This window comes from Loxodonta africana, chromosome 2 (genome assembly GCF_030014295.1).
Source record: "Loxodonta africana isolate mLoxAfr1 chromosome 2, mLoxAfr1.hap2, whole genome shotgun sequence".
NCBI classification, from domain to species: Eukaryota; Metazoa; Chordata; class Mammalia; order Proboscidea; family Elephantidae; genus Loxodonta; species Loxodonta africana.
The window spans coordinates 146,951,685-146,967,644 of NC_087343.1; the positions used below are offsets into that span (position 1 = coordinate 146,951,685).

The 15,960-nt window shown below is 44.1% G+C and overlaps 1 protein-coding gene across 2 annotated transcripts in view; it reads left to right on the forward strand.

Moving 5' to 3' along the window:
• The first annotated feature begins 34 nt into the window (after window positions 1-34).
• PCBD2 (pterin-4 alpha-carbinolamine dehydratase 2) overlaps window positions 35-15,960 on the forward strand; it is a 48,982-nt gene continuing 33,056 nt past the window's right edge. Inside the window, exons 1-2 of one of the 2 annotated variants that reach the window (XM_064276475.1) lie at window positions 35-162; window positions 3,780-3,911. In XM_064276475.1, coding sequence (XP_064132545.1) covers window positions 73-162; window positions 3,780-3,911 — 222 coding nt within the window. In that variant the 5' untranslated portion in view covers window positions 35-72. The remainder of the gene's footprint in view (window positions 163-3,779; window positions 3,912-15,960) is intronic. The other variant, XM_064276476.1, reaches the window with a different exon arrangement.

Below are 15,960 nucleotides of genomic sequence, written 5' to 3' on the forward strand. Positions count from 1 at the left end.
GCCCTGAGCGGGGCGGGCCCTGGACGCGGGCGGGCGGCCAGGCAGCGCGCCGGGCACCTTCGGCAGGCAGCCATGGCGGCGGCGCTGGAGGTGCGGGGGGCGACCCGGCGCCTGTTCGCGGCGCTGCGGCGCCGGAGCCCGAGCCTGAGCCTCGCGGCCATGGTGAGTGCGGAGGGGCTGCGTGGCGGGAGGAGGGCAAGGCCTCCGCGGCGCCGGCTGAGGGACCGGAAGGGCCGGGCAGGTTCCGAAGTCGGCGCAGCTTGGACTTTGGGTCGCCACGTTTGGTGTCTCGGCACCTGCCCGACGCGCTGGTCTGAGTGGAGGGTGTCCACAGCGACTTCCAGTTTGCACTTGGCTTAAAAAATCCTAACTACGAATTTGCTAATCGAAAAACAAACGAGAACGAGTTTTGCTTAAAGAAAAAATATAGAGTGGTTGTAAAAATATTTGGTGCTTAGACTGACAGTAGTGCCGTTCCGGCCTTTAGATCGTACGCTCGGTGAGAGCAGGGCTCTCCACCACGGCACGCTCCTTGTAAGCGGGTGATGGAAATGTTGAATTAACTTATCATTATTATTTTTGGTGTAGTTATTAATTAATGATACTTTTTGTGCCACATATTGCTTTTTTTTTTTTTTGCTTACCATTTTCAAGGGAACATTTAGTCACATGTTTCAGAAATTAGTATTTTGGGGTAAATTAGAGGGGAAAGTTTTAACATGCAGCATCACCTAGTGGACAAATGTTGCAAAAGCGCACCATTTCGTTTTCTTAAAATTGGCCATTTGGCCCTGTTTATTGAAGAAATTTAAAATATCTCCATGGTGGAGGGGAGATAAACACTCTTTTTCCTGACCGTTAAGAAGAGAAGACAAGTTGAGCGCTACTGTCACCTAGGCATCGCTCAAGGCACAACTCTGCTCAAGATGCTGGTGATCAAGTAAACTTTGGTGTTTAGGGCCCAATGAATACACAGACATGATCTGCGTGGCTGCCACGTGCGAAACCCTATGCTGGGCGCCTTCACATTCAAGATCCCTTTAAGCCTTTCAGAAAATCTCAACTGGTAGGTATTGTAATATCGCCACTATAAAAACCCGTTGCCGTCGAGTGGATTCCTACTCTTAGTGACCCTATAGGATAGAGTAGAATTGCTCCATAGAGTTTCCACGGAGCTGCTGGTGGATTCCAGCTGCCAACCATTTGGTTAGCAGCAGTACCACTTAACCACTGCACCACCAGGGCTCCATGCCACTGTAGAGCATTAGAGAGGTTAAGTGACTTCTTTAGGAGCTCTGGTGGCACAGTGGCCAAGCACTTGGCAGCTAACCAAAAGATTGGCAGTTGAAACCCACCAGCTGCCAGTGGTAGAAAAATGTGGCAGTCTGCTTCTGTAAAGATTACAGCCTGGGAAACCCTATGGGGCAGCTCTACTGTGTCCTGTAGGGTCACTATGAGTCAAAATCGATTCCAAGGCAGTGGGTTTGATTTTTTTTGTTGTTGTTAGTTTGTTTTAAGTGACTTCAGTGTTCTATAGCTAAAAGTAACAAAGATAGGCCTTGAATCAAGTTTAACGAGTTAGCCAGTTGCCATTGAGTTGATTTTGACTCATACCAACCCCATGTGCATCAGAATAGAACTGTGGTCCAGAGTTTTCAATGGTTGATATTTTGGCAAATAGATTGCCAGGCTTTTCTTCTGAGGTGCCTCTGGGTGGACTTTGACCTCTAACCTTTTGGTTAGTAGCTAAGTGTGTTCACACCACCCAGGGACTCCTGAATCAAGTTTATTCTCCCCAAATCTTATGCTTTTTCTGGTCTTTCCCCTCTTCCCTTCTCACACCTCCCCCCCCCCCCCCAAAATAAGCCCACCACAAAGGGTTCTACTGAGGTTGGGCCTGCAACCAGGCCATTATATGGTATTATATGAATGCCGTGGCTCCATTCCACGGTCTTAGGCATGATCCCTGGTCCTGGGCAGACATCTGGGGGGAGCACAGACTACACACCATTGATCTCAGTGGGGATGTGGATGGCCAAGCATGCAGAGACAAACAGCTCAGAACCATTCCACAGACCCCAGGTGACTGCCGCATTACAACAGCAGGTTTGATAGTTTTCTTTGTAGCTGTTCACTGTGGACACAGATAATTCGTTTCTTTTCCCAGAGTACTCTGAGTTGACTTAAAATATTTAAGTGTTTAATAAGAATTTTAGATTATTTTCTACAGTGGATCTTGTAAAGATTTTCAGAGCTGTCGTAAAACTGAGTAGATCACTTGGCTCTTAACAGTAAATGGTTTTTGATAGCAAGCCTATAAATGTTTTTATGTAATTAAAAGTTACTTTTTTTTTTTGTCTTTTGTTAGTTGTGGGGAAGGATAGCTGCTCTAGCAAGGAAGAGAAACTACAGAGATGGTTTATTGGCATTTTTTTTCTCTTCACAGAATAAGTTGACTTAAAGTGAAGTAGTTTTGCTCTCTTAATTACAGTGAGGTCAATGATAGACAATTTCAGGATTTCTGAAGTGGGAGTGAATTGCAGCTCCATAGTGGAGAATCGGGCTCAACCCTGCATTGCCATTTGATGAGAGCCCTTGCAAGTTTTTCTGGGCAACCCTCTTTCTCTCACTTGAGCCTACAGTAATCCTGAAGTAGGTAAGGCAGGAGGTATTGGTTCACACTTACACTAGAATGAGGAACCAGCCCTTCTGACTTCTAGCAGGGGTGTGTCCTTTTCTCTGGCCATGGTGTTTAGAATTCTGTCAGTTAAGTAACAAATAGTGTGGTAAGTGTGGGCCTGCTAACCAGCAGAATTCAGATTTGCCACTGCCAGCACTGGAGTGAGTAGAAACAAGGTAGACAGTACGCACGAGTCCTTTGGACTGGGCAGTACTGTGGTCAGACTGGAGGGACTTTGTTTTCTGGTGCTCTCAGAAAGGGGTTTCATAAACTCAGTCCACTAGAGCAAGGGCTTTTTACTTGTAGCCCTGAGAGTCTGTGAAACCCCAGAAGTTATTATACAATTCTGTGTAAATGTGCATTTGGTTTTTCCTCAGATTCTGAAAGGGGATAGTGACCTCAGATGGTTAAGACTCATGTAAATAAGCAGTGAAGGCTACTCAGTTGGTGTGTGACCATCCAAAGAGCAGAAGACCAGGAGTTTGGAACCCTGAGTTCTAATCCTGGTCCTGCCCCTGGACTTGCCGGGTTTTCTTAGGTAGATGTTTTTTATGTTTCCCAAGTCCTAGAGTGCTATATATCTGCAAAATGTCTGAGATGGCCAGTGGTAATGGTCAGTCTCGGTTCCGTCTATAATAAGCCAGAGAAGCAGCATTGTAGAGCTTAAGGCAGCAGTAAGCAGTGGAGAGACAACATACCACGAAGGCAGCTCATTTTGCCCAGAGCTAGCCTTGCTTTTGCCTATCTTTTCAGAACTTTGTATTTTGAGAACAAAGGAACTGAAGATGGTTAGAATTTGTTGTCCTTGAAAGTTTTTTATGCATAAGGCACGTGAGGTAGGAGCCCGGGTGGTACAGTGGTTAAGTGCTCGGCTGCTAACCAAAATATCAGTACTCCGCTGGAGAAAGTTGTGTAGTCTGCTTCCATAAAGATTGATAGTCTTGGAAACCCTATGGGGCAGTTCTCTCCTTCCTATAAGGTCGCTATGAGTTGGAATCAACTTGATGGCAACAGGTATGCATAAGGGAAAGAGTTATAAGTTTATTTGAGTTTTAGCAAACCTCTACATTTCAAGATATTAAATATGTTCTTGTTGCAGTCAGCAGATGCTCACAGGTTGACAGCAGAGGAGAGGAACCAAGTGATACTTGACCTGAAAGCAGCAGGATGGTCAGAATTAAGTGAGAGAAACGCCATCCACAAGGAGTTCTCCTTCAAAAATTTTAATCAGGTAATTATCAGTTCTTGCTAGTGCCATGGTCTATTTTTGTCACTTGAGGCTGTGGCTGTATCTGGTACTGCTGGCTGTCTGGTTCCATGTGGATTCAGGATCCACATCCTCCTTTCCTTAAGACTTCAGTGATAGTTCCCCCATTCTTGATGATAGTTGCCACCACCCACTTGGCCATTTCTCGCCTCTGGGGGCGGGGGTGGTTTGTGTCATTTGGAAAATCGAATTTCAAAATTACTATTGCTTTGATTTGGTGTTGGTTAGGGTATTTAGTTTCTTTTGAAATTTCAGATAACATTAAGAGGGTGTGAGCTTTTTGTATTTATTTGTAAAAATGGTTGAGAAACATATACCTGCCTGTCTGATTTCCTTACTTTGCCTGGGAGGTTGGTAAATTTTCTTTCTTCCTGTAGTTGTATTTATGCTTCTGGAGCATTGCCCAGGCTGCACCCTCTTCCCTGATTGGCCCATTCTCCCCAAGCCCAATAGCCTTAAAGCTCTTGTCAATACCTGACTGCCCCTTTGGCAGCTGGGCCTTAACAAGGTAACTGTTCCATTAGGGCCCCACCCTGTTGAGAGAGTCATCTCCCATGACTTGCCCTTTAGTTATTACTCCACTGCATTTCTGTAAGGTAAATGCTTTTGGCTATTTCATGTTTGTTCAGTTAGTTTGGCAATCCTTTGGACAGATTTATGGTTTTTATTTATATTAGGTGTCGGCATGTAGAAGTCAGAGACCATGTTTGCTTAAATAACTCTCTATTGTACCTAACACCGTTCTGGGTGAAAACAGGCATTTGATAAATGCAGATGTTGATTATAGTGCTTACTGGTTTCTAGGAGGGTGTGTGAGGACCAGATTTCCAACAAAGAAACCTCCGGCTTGTTTTCCTAGTCAGTGCGGTTGGCTCCACTGAGCTGTGTGCACTTTTCTGCTCTCCATGCATCTGGCTGCCAGCCCTCTGCTGTGAGTCCCCAACTCCTAAGGAAACCTGTGGCAAACAAACTGCCTGTCCTGCCACCCCATGCGCTCGACAGCTCTTGTCAGGGGCTTAGCACTTGGTGGCTGGTGGCAGGGAATCCCATTGGTACAGTAAGCTTGTGCATAAGCTCTAGGTAGCATTTTCCAAGCTTATTAAAATTCTTACATGTGTACAGCCTGACTTCTTTAAGCCTGGGCTAATTTATTGGGCTTGAACATGTGGTTTAAAGTACTTGAGTAGGGCTGCCTCGGGCTCTGCCCACGAATCAGTCCTTCAGCACCATTCTAACCTTGAGCGTGGGGTGGCTTTCAGAAATGGCGGGGAAGGGAAGGTATGCACAGCATCCATGACTAATTGTAACCTTCTTCATCAGGACATTTAATTAGGTAGGCTTTTTTTTTTTTTTCTTTCACCCAGCTTTTAGGGGAAAAAGGCAGATGATAAGAAAATCAGCTGATGTCAGGGAATTTATTCAGAGAACCAGCACTGAGATTAGATCCTGGGGTCAGTTTTCCAGCCAGTCTCCTGCATGTACAGTGGCCTGTAATGGCAACTGATAATGACAGCTGTCAGTGCTCTTCCACCAGAGACCACCAGGAACACACCTGTGGTTGAGCAAGTTGGGCATATTACTCGTTGCAGCAAGGGAAAACATATCGTGGAGAATCCCGGGTCATCTCAGGAAGAGAATGTTAGAGAAGACTTATTATAGGATTTGGGCTTCTGTTAGTGATTTGGAGGGAATTTTAAGGAAGCAGAGCTTTTCTCTGGATTAGATGATAATGTCAGGAAGCAAGGGCAATTTTATTTATGGATATTTTAATAAATCTTACCTATAGGGAGAGCAGACTAAAGTGAGGCTTGATTGGTAGAGAATTGGTAGAGAAGCAGTAGTTATTCATGTTAGCTGGGAGGAGAGGGGTGTTTAGTATTTTGTGGCTTGGATGAGGTTCGTGTTTGGCAATGATCAGACATGATTACAGCATGGTCTTGTTTTTATCTTGATCCCATCATGGTCACAGAGAGGCCTTGTCCGATGTTGAAGTTCATGTTCAACAGGAGGACACCAAGGCTCAGCTGTGAGTACCAGGCCAGCTCCCAGATGTGAGGAGCTGCTTTTCTCTTTCCCACAGCTGATGGTCAGAGTGGTGACCCTCTGGCACTCACAGATCCTTCCTCATCTTTCATTTAAGAGATAGGCCATTTTTTTCAGTGTAACAACATATATTACCTTTCCCATGGCAGCTACATTCGTTTTTTCCTATTGTCTTCTAGTCTTTCTCCCTGTGTATAGTTTATTTAAAATGTGTTAATTGTACATCAGTTAACATTAAAAAAAAATTATTTAATTTGTGTTGTAAGAGCAATATTCATTAATTCAGCAGATATTTATTAAGCGTCTTCTCTGTCCCAGGTTCTAAGCTCGTGCAGCTTATATTCCAGTGGGGAAGGTAGACAGTAAATAAAGGAAGAGAGAAAATAATTTCAGGAAATGATAAGTGCCATGCAGGAGAGTAAAATGGGGTGTTGGGGTAGAGAGTATGGAGAGGTGAGGGCACTATTTTAGATGGAGTGGTATGAGAAGGCCTGTCTGGGAAGAGACATCTGGGGCCTGACAAACGTGAAGCAGTTCAGTGTGTGAAGATCTGAGGGAAGAGAAGTCCAGATGGAGAGAACAGCCAAGCACAAAGTTCCAGAAACAGGAATGATCTTGGCATGATGGAGGAGGAGACAGAAGGCCAGTGTTCTGGAGTGGACAGAGAGAGGAGAGAGAGTGGTGGGAGATGAGGCTAAAGTGAGGGGAAGGTGGGTATAGGGTGAGTGGAGGAATTAAATAAGAGGCTTGTTTTGGACATGTCAGTCAGGTTTGAGATACTTATTAGTCATCCAAGTGATGCCGTCAGATTGGCAGTTGGATGTGTGAGGTCACGGCTCAGACTGGGGATATCAGTTTGAGAGTTGCCACTGTACAGATGGTCTTAAAAGCCATGGCTTAAATGATCAAGGTGAGAGGAGAAAATTAAAACAGCACAGTCGTAGATAGGGGGGAGAGGACAGGATGGAATGAGCAGGTGGAGGCAAGAAGGCAGCAGGCAGCGGATATGAGTATAGATGCAAGTAGGTTGGTACATTTGTCCTGGAAGAAGAGGTAGTTCTCTTCTGATTGCTTCTGTTTTTTCAGTGAGGTCATCAACTGAGAGTGAGCAGGGGTGGAAGGGAGTAGTGTTGGAGATCTGGGGTGACAGGAGAAGGTGTGCAGTAGCCAGCTTGGGGAATAGCACAGTGAACTGACTAGGGAGGTATGGTCAGTTCCTGGGAGTACTCTGTGTCCACTGGAAATTGATGGACATACCTTTAACGTGAAGATTTTGTATGTTTTATCCAGTCATGTGCAGCTGCTTGGGCACAGGCTTGGAGAAGGGTTTAACAAACGAGTGCAGTGGAGGAACAGAGGGGCAAGGCAAGTAAAGATGTGTGCAAGGGAGGGATGAACACAATGGGCCATGGAGTCTAAGCTGGTAAGTAGGGAGGTGTGGCTGTGATGTGGGAGAGGGATAGTGAAGAGGTGGGAGTGTAATTTGATGTCATCTTTTTAGAGGGCAGTTATATAATGTCTGCCACTTTTTTAAATGTACATGCCCATTGTCTTACCCTAGAAATTTATTTTCTAGATATAGTCCTGCATGAATGCCAAAATGGATATGAAAGATGTCCTTTATAGCCCCCTGGGTGTGTAACTTTTTATTGTGAGCAGGCCTTATCATCTCTCTTGGCAGGAGTTAAGGGAGGCCCACTGTGCTGCACATCCTCCTGACAACAGCATCACCTCCCCTGGCCTCAGCTCTACAAACTAAAGAAGCCGCAATCCAGAACTGGTGACCCACCCTTCCTTAAGAGACTGTGACCCACACTGGGTGTTATCACATTTTTTATTTTTATTTTTTAAAAATCTTTGCTGAACATACAGGTTAAAAAAAAAAAGCTCTGTTTCTTTTGCTCAATAGTTTATGGACATTTTTCAATTGTTTACATAGCCTTTTCATTTTACTTATGACAAAACTTTAGGCATTGGTTGGGCATTGCAATTTTTAAATAGTTTACTAACACAACATGTATAAAATGGCACCACAAGTTTGCTTCGATATTTATTTTATTGCTAAGGAAAACGAACACTTTCCTTTGTTTGTTGGCTAGATTCATACGTCTTAGAGACATTTTCAGGGATACTGGGCGAAAAGCCTATTTCTCAAACATGTGGGTTATTCAAGGTTTTTACTATATGGTCAATAGCCAGCAAAATACATTTGAAATTTTTTCTCTCTGGTTTTATCTTATTTAGTCCCAAATAGTCCAGATTCATTTGCTAGCTCAGGTGGGTGCAAATACTTGGGGATCATAAGTGTGTAAATTCCCAAGGGATCCTAATGGCACAGGTGGATATAGTCACCTTGGGTTTCGGTTGCTTCCAGCCCACTGTCCCTTGGTGGTGGTGCCTGGCTCTGGATTGCATTGACCTACAGCACAGCTTGGGTTGGTGGGCAGTGTGTTTGTGACAGGTGACACTGTGAGCAGTTAGAGTGTGGCAGTACCAGGACTTGAGGCAGGGAGTTTCCACGCTGGAATGCTGGGACTGAGACAGGGTGGGGCTGGCATTTGTAAAGGAGTTTTGCTTTTTTCTGTTCATGTAGACATAAGGAGGGAGAGGTCTCTAAGAGACATATAAACGTATTCTTAGGTGTTTGGCAACTGCAGGGTGTCTGCATTGAAAGAACAAAATGGCAGTTAGAAATGTGGGTTGGGAGTGTCCCATAAAGATAAATTTTGCTATTCATCATCATGGATGGGGACAAGTGGGGAGTTTACACAATTGGAGGAGATTCGAAGCTTTAGAAGTAGTGTAGAAGGTGAGGTTTTGGAACCTGGGAAACAGCTACAGCAGATGCCAGCAGGTGGAGCCCTCCAGGTTAAGAGCCCAGACTGGCCAGGTGGCAGCTAACCCCCCAGGGGGGCTGCCCCCTTCTCTCACTCCTGGATTCCACAGGCCACCCATATTCAGCTCGGAAACAGGCGAGTAACAGGAATGGGTCAGCAGTGGTGACTGAGAGCCTGACGTGGCTCCATACTTTTGAATGAACGAAGAATTCCAGGTGGAGGATATAAGGAGTTTCCAGTTGGTAATGGAGAACACGTTTAATTCGGGAGAAAGGGACCAAGCTTAATGAGAAGGCACCCTAGTTCCCTGCATTCCTGGAGGAGCTCCTGTGCCTCGTCAGTGTTTTTCTAGGTGGGGCCGCCTGGCAGGACATTTGACTATGTTAGGTTGAATTATACGGGCTGGCTGTTTTGACCTGCAAAAATGGCGGTTTTCCATTTTTCAGTCTAATAGTTTGTCAGAGTGTGGTATCTCTTGCAGGACAGGGTCCCAGCTTTATTTGTTGTGTACTTTCTTCATCACAGTTAGGTTGTCGTAACTACTGCTGTGGAAAGATTCCTGGGGCTGCAGTGGTGGGTGGGAGCAGTGTTGTGAATGGCCTGGCCTTGGGGGTGATGGGGGCCCTGTGCATCTGGCAGCATAGTGGCATCTGTGAGTGTGGGTTTGTGAAATGTGTCTCTTCCTGGGGCCCAGGCGCCTGCTGTAGAGCAGCTGAAAGTTACTGTTGTTGACTTACTTTGTAAAAATGTTTTATTGAGGGATTTGATAATAGGCTTATGGCTAACATTTTGAAGCACTTAGTAAAGTCAAAGCTTGATGATACCAAACAAGAGACAACTGTTAATGAAAATCTTGATCTTCTGCAGGACATCGGTAGAGGTCTCAAAAGCTCTTATTGTGAATGAATTTGTTCAGATCTTATTGCTTGTTGTTGTGCACCAAGTTTACCAGTCAGTAATGCAGTCAGATCAATGTTACATCTGAGCACTCTTGAAAGCAGATCCTCACTCAGCCTGTGAGGGGCGGGAGGCACGCCCAGAGAGGGGGTTTCCAAGACTTAGAATCAGATAGGATAGAAAGTCATTTTGCTTTTAAAGTAGAGTCTGATATTTGCATGTCTGGGAGCCAGCTAAGGGGAACACAAATATGGTTATCACACACAGTAGCTTCTGCTTAACACATGCCTACTGATGGACTTTCCAACTATAGTAGACTAGAAACCTGGGGAAATGTCCATAGCTTTCTTTGGAATGAAGAGTAGAGAAGCTCACATGTTAGCACATTCTACCTAAAATTTGAGGAGCTAATAAAAATATCTGTGTGGCGTATTCAGTGTGGATGTTCACTTTGGGGTAATTCCTGGATTTCCAGGGAGCTGATGTTGTCAGGTAGTGGCTGGAACATCAGTGTTTTGGAGTCTTCTTTCTGCTGTTTATGTCGTACAATAGGTTTAGACCTGATGTGTGTTTGCAAAAACACATGCCGTAGATAGATGAGGGGAAATGTAAAACAGGTGTCAAAAATGCAAATATGACACCACTAGGTAGTGCAAAAACGCTGTGGTCGTTACACCATCCTTTAATAAAAGTGGACTTTTAAATGCATCATTTTTTCTTTGTCGTATAGTAAATCTTCTGTTTACAGAACTTAGTCTGAGTATTTTATAAAAGTCAAACAGTCAAGAAATATAATTTCCTCAACAGTCTTTGTTTTGCCCTTTTACAGATGGCGTAAAGTCAGGTGTGTAAAAAATAAAAAAGCAGTTGAGCTGACGTGAAAGGTATTTCAGATTTATGCTTTGCAGATGATATTGGTATGATTAATGCATTCATTGCTTTTTTTATTGCTTTTCACAGATAATGTACATGATGCATGGAAAATGCTGTGGGTTTAAATCTTTGCCAGGTTTAGACTGTGAATATCAACAGATGTTATCATATAAGTACCATAATTATTATAAAATAAAAAATTTGTTATGAAATACATTGACATAAATTTCATTTATGTAAATTGCTTTCATTAGTATAAAACCTAGTGTAGCTGTTAGGGTTTGTGAAGCACTTTAGATGAGATTAACTTGGTATAATGTGGTCATAAATGGGCTGCTTTAAATTTAACTGACAAGAAAATACCACTCAAGAGTTAGAAAATTACTCAGGCATTTGTTTTCAGCCTGCATTGCTGGTATCGCTTAAATAGGTTGAATATGAATTAATAACAATGGACTGCTGGCTCAGTAATTACAGAAAATAATTTAAAGGAGACCTTAAATAATAACTTACGAGTATTTCGGCCTTGCTCTTTTCCATTGTTTCTGTTTTTCTCTGGTATTCCAGTGCACTGCTTCAATATGGCCATTATCGATAGTGTTCAGATTTACACAGCAGGAGTTTTGCCGATAGAGTTTTTGGTGCATTAGGGCCATGACACAGGAACTTGCCATTCAGCTGTTTCAAAATACTGGCGTTGGGTGCCTGATGGAGGAGATTTATCAGCTAGTCAATAGTTCTTAGCAGCAGAGACAACACTGCACTCATGCTCCTGTGGCCTGGTGGTGACCAGCTGCCACCTGCCCTTGGGAGGGATTCAGGCAACAGTGTGGACAGGTGGGTGAGGTTCTTCCCTGGCTCTGAGCTCTCTGTGCCTGCTCTTTTTTCTCTGTCCTTTTAAACAAAACCAAGCAGTAATATCATCTCCCGTGTTTTGCAGATAATTTATCATCACATTGCCCTTCTGATCTAGGCTAGAATGGGACATTGAACTACTGAATTTTACAGAAGAATGCGGACCTAGACTGAGATCATGGAATTGCCTGGGGTCACACTGGGTCATGTCACAGGTAGTAGGTGCCAGATTCCCACTCTCGTTCCTACAGCAACATTTTAAATCCTCTGTGATACAGCAGGTTCTTTTTTAGGAAATACCTTGTTTTCCAAGGACTACCTGTTGGATTACTTTTCTGACTTAAATGAGTTTCACCATACTTCCCTGAGAAAGGGAATATTCACCAGCTAAAACAAACAAAGCTGTACTTGTTTAGGAGTAACCTAGGTATCACTGTTGAGCAATCAGAGGGCATTTAATTGTATCGCTAAAATCAATCCTATCAAAACAGCAAATGCCACTAGTGAATCTGTTTGCTTGTGTACTCAGCCAGCAAAGCAGGATTGTGGCCTCCTACCAGATCATTCATCAAACCGACTGCTCAAAGAGGCTGTCCTCGCCCTTGCAGCCTTGGCTGTGGACATGGAGCAGGCACCCAAAGCAGACCCAGTTCAGGCTGAGGCAGGAGCCACGTGGCTTCCCCACTGAGAGCCATAGAGCTGTGATTGCTGGCGCAGTGAGTGTAGTGAAGTACATGAGCTGAGGACTAGCACCACTCTGGGCCCAAGGTGTTAAAAACAAAAAAGGTGTAGAAGGATGAAAATGCATAAGAAGTAAATGATTGTTTCTGCTCAGAAAAGCTGTCAGTTTTGTTGGGGGAGGTGACTCATCTGAATTGTACAAGGTAGTTGATATTAAAAAAAATTTTTTTTATTGCCAAGTTAATCAGGCACTAAGTTGTGAAGTACTTAGTGAACGAAAGGAGGTGTACTCTAGGATAGCTGCCGAGAGAAGGGAGTTTTGAGCTGGTCCGTGATAGGTGTTTGTGAGGAAGCTAAGGGAGGGATCAGTAGGTGGCAAAGGTCAAAGATGGGGAAAGAGGACACATCTTGTTGGTAATGTGTTTGGGACATTAGGGCCCTAGTGTTGATTTGGCAAGCTGGGGTACAGATTGGCAGGGAGGGGCCTCGGTGAACTCACCCTGGGCTGAGCATTGCCTCAAGTTTAGGGTGTCTGAAACCGAATTCCTGCCTTTCTATCTTTCCTCCAGATTGCTTGTTTCTCTGAGCAATACCACGATCTTCTCAGTCCCCCAGACCTGAAACTGAAGAATTATCTTCAGTTATCATCCATTATCCTCTTTGGCCAAGAACTGGTCAGTCTTAGTTTAGTGTCTTTCACCAAGACTGTGCATCTGGTCTGGGTGCCCCTCGCCTCCCACTAGGGTTCCTGTCAAAGCCTCCTGACAGCCTTTCACCTCTAGCCTCTCCCTGCCCCCATCTGGCCTGCACGTCACTCTGTATAGGATGCACTTCAACTTCTCAGAGGTTTTCAAAGCTGCCCACAGGTCTGACCCTAATCCTACTTCTCATTTACTCCTCTGCAAGAGGCTTCTTCCCTCTGTTAGACATTAGAACTGTAAGGTGCCTGAGAGTCACCCAGTCATCCCCCCTCACTGAAGAAGTAGGAAAACCAAGGCTCTGGGGGTGGGAGGCGGAGTACCTTGGCCAAGGCCACACAGAGTCAGTGGCCGTGTTGGAACTGGAGCCAAGACCCCTAGCATCTCAGTTCAGTTCTTTTCTACCTTTATTCAAGCTGTTCTTCCCCACCATGCTGCATCCTACCCTACCCTACTCTACTCTATCTGTCCACACCCCACCCATTTCTAGAAAGTTTTACCTGACTTTATGTATTTAATAATAATGAACAATTATTGAGCACTTACTGTGCTAGACACTGGAGATGCAGTTGTGAACAGCACAGATATTGTTCCATCTTCATGGAGCTTATAGTGTAGCGGGGAAGGGAGAGTGTAAATGAAGAAAAGAACGAGTGTATAATTAGAAGTTATGATAAGTGCCATGAAAGAAAATCCTAATAGCTAATGCTTATTGAACACTTGAGCTGTGTGCCAGGCACTATTGTGAGGACTTTACATGTATTCATTCATTTAATCCTCACAAAACCCTGTGAAGTAGATACTATTTTCCTCATTTTAAAGATGAGGAAGCTAAGGCTTAGATTAAGTAACTTGCCTAAGGTCCCACAGCTAGTAAGAAGTGGAGCCAGGATATGACCCTGGGCAGTTAATGCTGTTAGCCCAAGTGCAATACTTCCTCTCCAGCAGAAGAGGGTGCTGTGAGAGAGAATGGTAGGAAGACTGGATTCAGTCTGAGGAAAGTGATCAGGGAGGACCTCTCTAAGGAAGTGATGAACTGATGCATGTTCGGGATGTAATAGGCCACTCTCAGAAGGAGTGGAGGGGCAAAAGTCAACTGGGGAGAGTACTGTGGAGACTGTTGTATTCATCCTGAAGAGATATCATTGCTAGGGTGGACAGGGACTATGAAAGAGGAGACACAGAGAAGTGTGGAGCTTGGAGTTACAGTTTGAAGTTTAAATGAGCAGGAACCAGTGGCACCATGCTAACTCTTTTAGAGAATACAGACGTAAAGACAAAACACAAGTTGCTTTTCCTGGGGGGACTGATAACGGTGCTGAGGAAGCGCAGCAGAGAGTGTTAAGAATGACTGTAGATTTGGGGCACGGAGGAACTGGGTAGTTGAAAGTGATATTACTGAGGAGGGCAAGTGTGGGAAAGGAACAGGATTGGAGTCCAGGGGGAATCAAGATTTCTGTTTTTTACATTGTTCGTATGAGTTGCTGTGAGACATCCAAATGTCTACTTCAAGAAGGTAGTTGGTTATGTGTGTTAGGAGCTTAGAGGAAAGGTCTGGGCTGTAGAAAATTGGAGAGTCATAGGTGTGTATAGAAAAAGCCAAGGTAATGATGAGATCACTCAGGAAGAAATTGTAGTGTGAGAAGGGAAGGGGACTCTGAATTCAGTCCCTATTTAGGGATTAAATAGAAGAGAAGGAGCTGGCAAAAGACCCAGAAGGACTTGTTAGAGAAATAGAAAGAAAACCAGGTCAGTGTCATATTACAGAGTCCAAAAGAAATGAAGATGATGTTTTAAAAAGGATGGAGGAGTCAATTTTGTTGCGAGGTCAAGTAAGATGAGGACTAAAGGATGACCGTTGGATTAAGCAACAAGGAGGTCACCGATGACGGTAGAAAGGATAGTTTTGGTGGGGTGGGGGTGCAGGCCAGCCTGGAGAGGAAGTGGAGCTCATGCGCTCAAACATTAGTCTGTTTGTTCTTTCCATGTAGAATTTAGCCCTTGGGTTATCTTATTTGTTTGCGGTGGTCTTTCAGCCTTGTTTTGATATTGAACCTATGGATGTTAGCACTAGAAGGGATGAGGGCCAAAGATAAAGTGGTTTGCCCACAGTGACAATGAACCAGTGGCAGAATTATGAGACTAAATGGAATTTAGATTATGTACCAGAGAAATGCAACTACTCACCTGTGTCTCTTTCCAGCTAGGATGTAAGCACTTTGAGGACAGAGGCTTGGCTGTGTTGTGTCTATCTCCCATAGTACCCAGCTCAGTGTTGTTGTTGTCAGGTGCCGTCGAGTTGGTTCCAACTCATAGCGACCCTAGGTATGACAGAACAAAAAAACACTGCCTGGTCCTGTGCCATCCTTAAAATCATTGCTCTTTTTGAGCCCATTGTTGTAGCCAGTGTGTCAGTTCTTCTCTTTGAGGATCGTCTTCTTTTTCACTGACCCTCTGCTTTACCAAAAATAATGTCCTTTTCTAGGGACTGGTCCCTTCTAATAACATGTCCAAAGTATGTGAGATTAAAGTCTTGCTATCCTCGCTTCTAAGGAGCATTCTGGCTGTACTTCCTCCAAGACAGATTTGTTCATTCTTCTGGCAGTCTGTGGTTTATTCAATATTCTTCACCAGTACCATAATTCAAAGACATCGATTCTTTTTTGGTCTTCCTTATTCATTGTGCAGCTTTCATATGCATATGAGGTAATTGAAAATACTGTGGCTCGGGTCAGGTGAACCTTAGTCCTCAAAGTGACATATTTGCTTTTCAACACCTTAAAAAGGCCTTTTGCAGCAGGTTTGCCCATTGCAATGCATTTTTGATTTCTGACTGCTACTTCCATGGGCGTTGATTGTGGATCCAAGTAAAATGAAATCCTTGACAGCTTCATTATTTTCTCCATTTATCGTGATGCTACTTATTGGTCCAGTTGTGACGGTTCTTTCTTTATGTTGAGGTGTAATCCATACTGAAAGCTGTAGTCTTTGATCTTCATCATTAAGTGCTTCAAGTCCTCTTTGCTTTCAGCAAGCAAGGCCGTGTAATCTGCATATTGCAGATTGTTAATAAATCTTCCTCCAATCCTGATTCCCCATTCTTCATATAGCCCAGAGTATTTGCTCAGC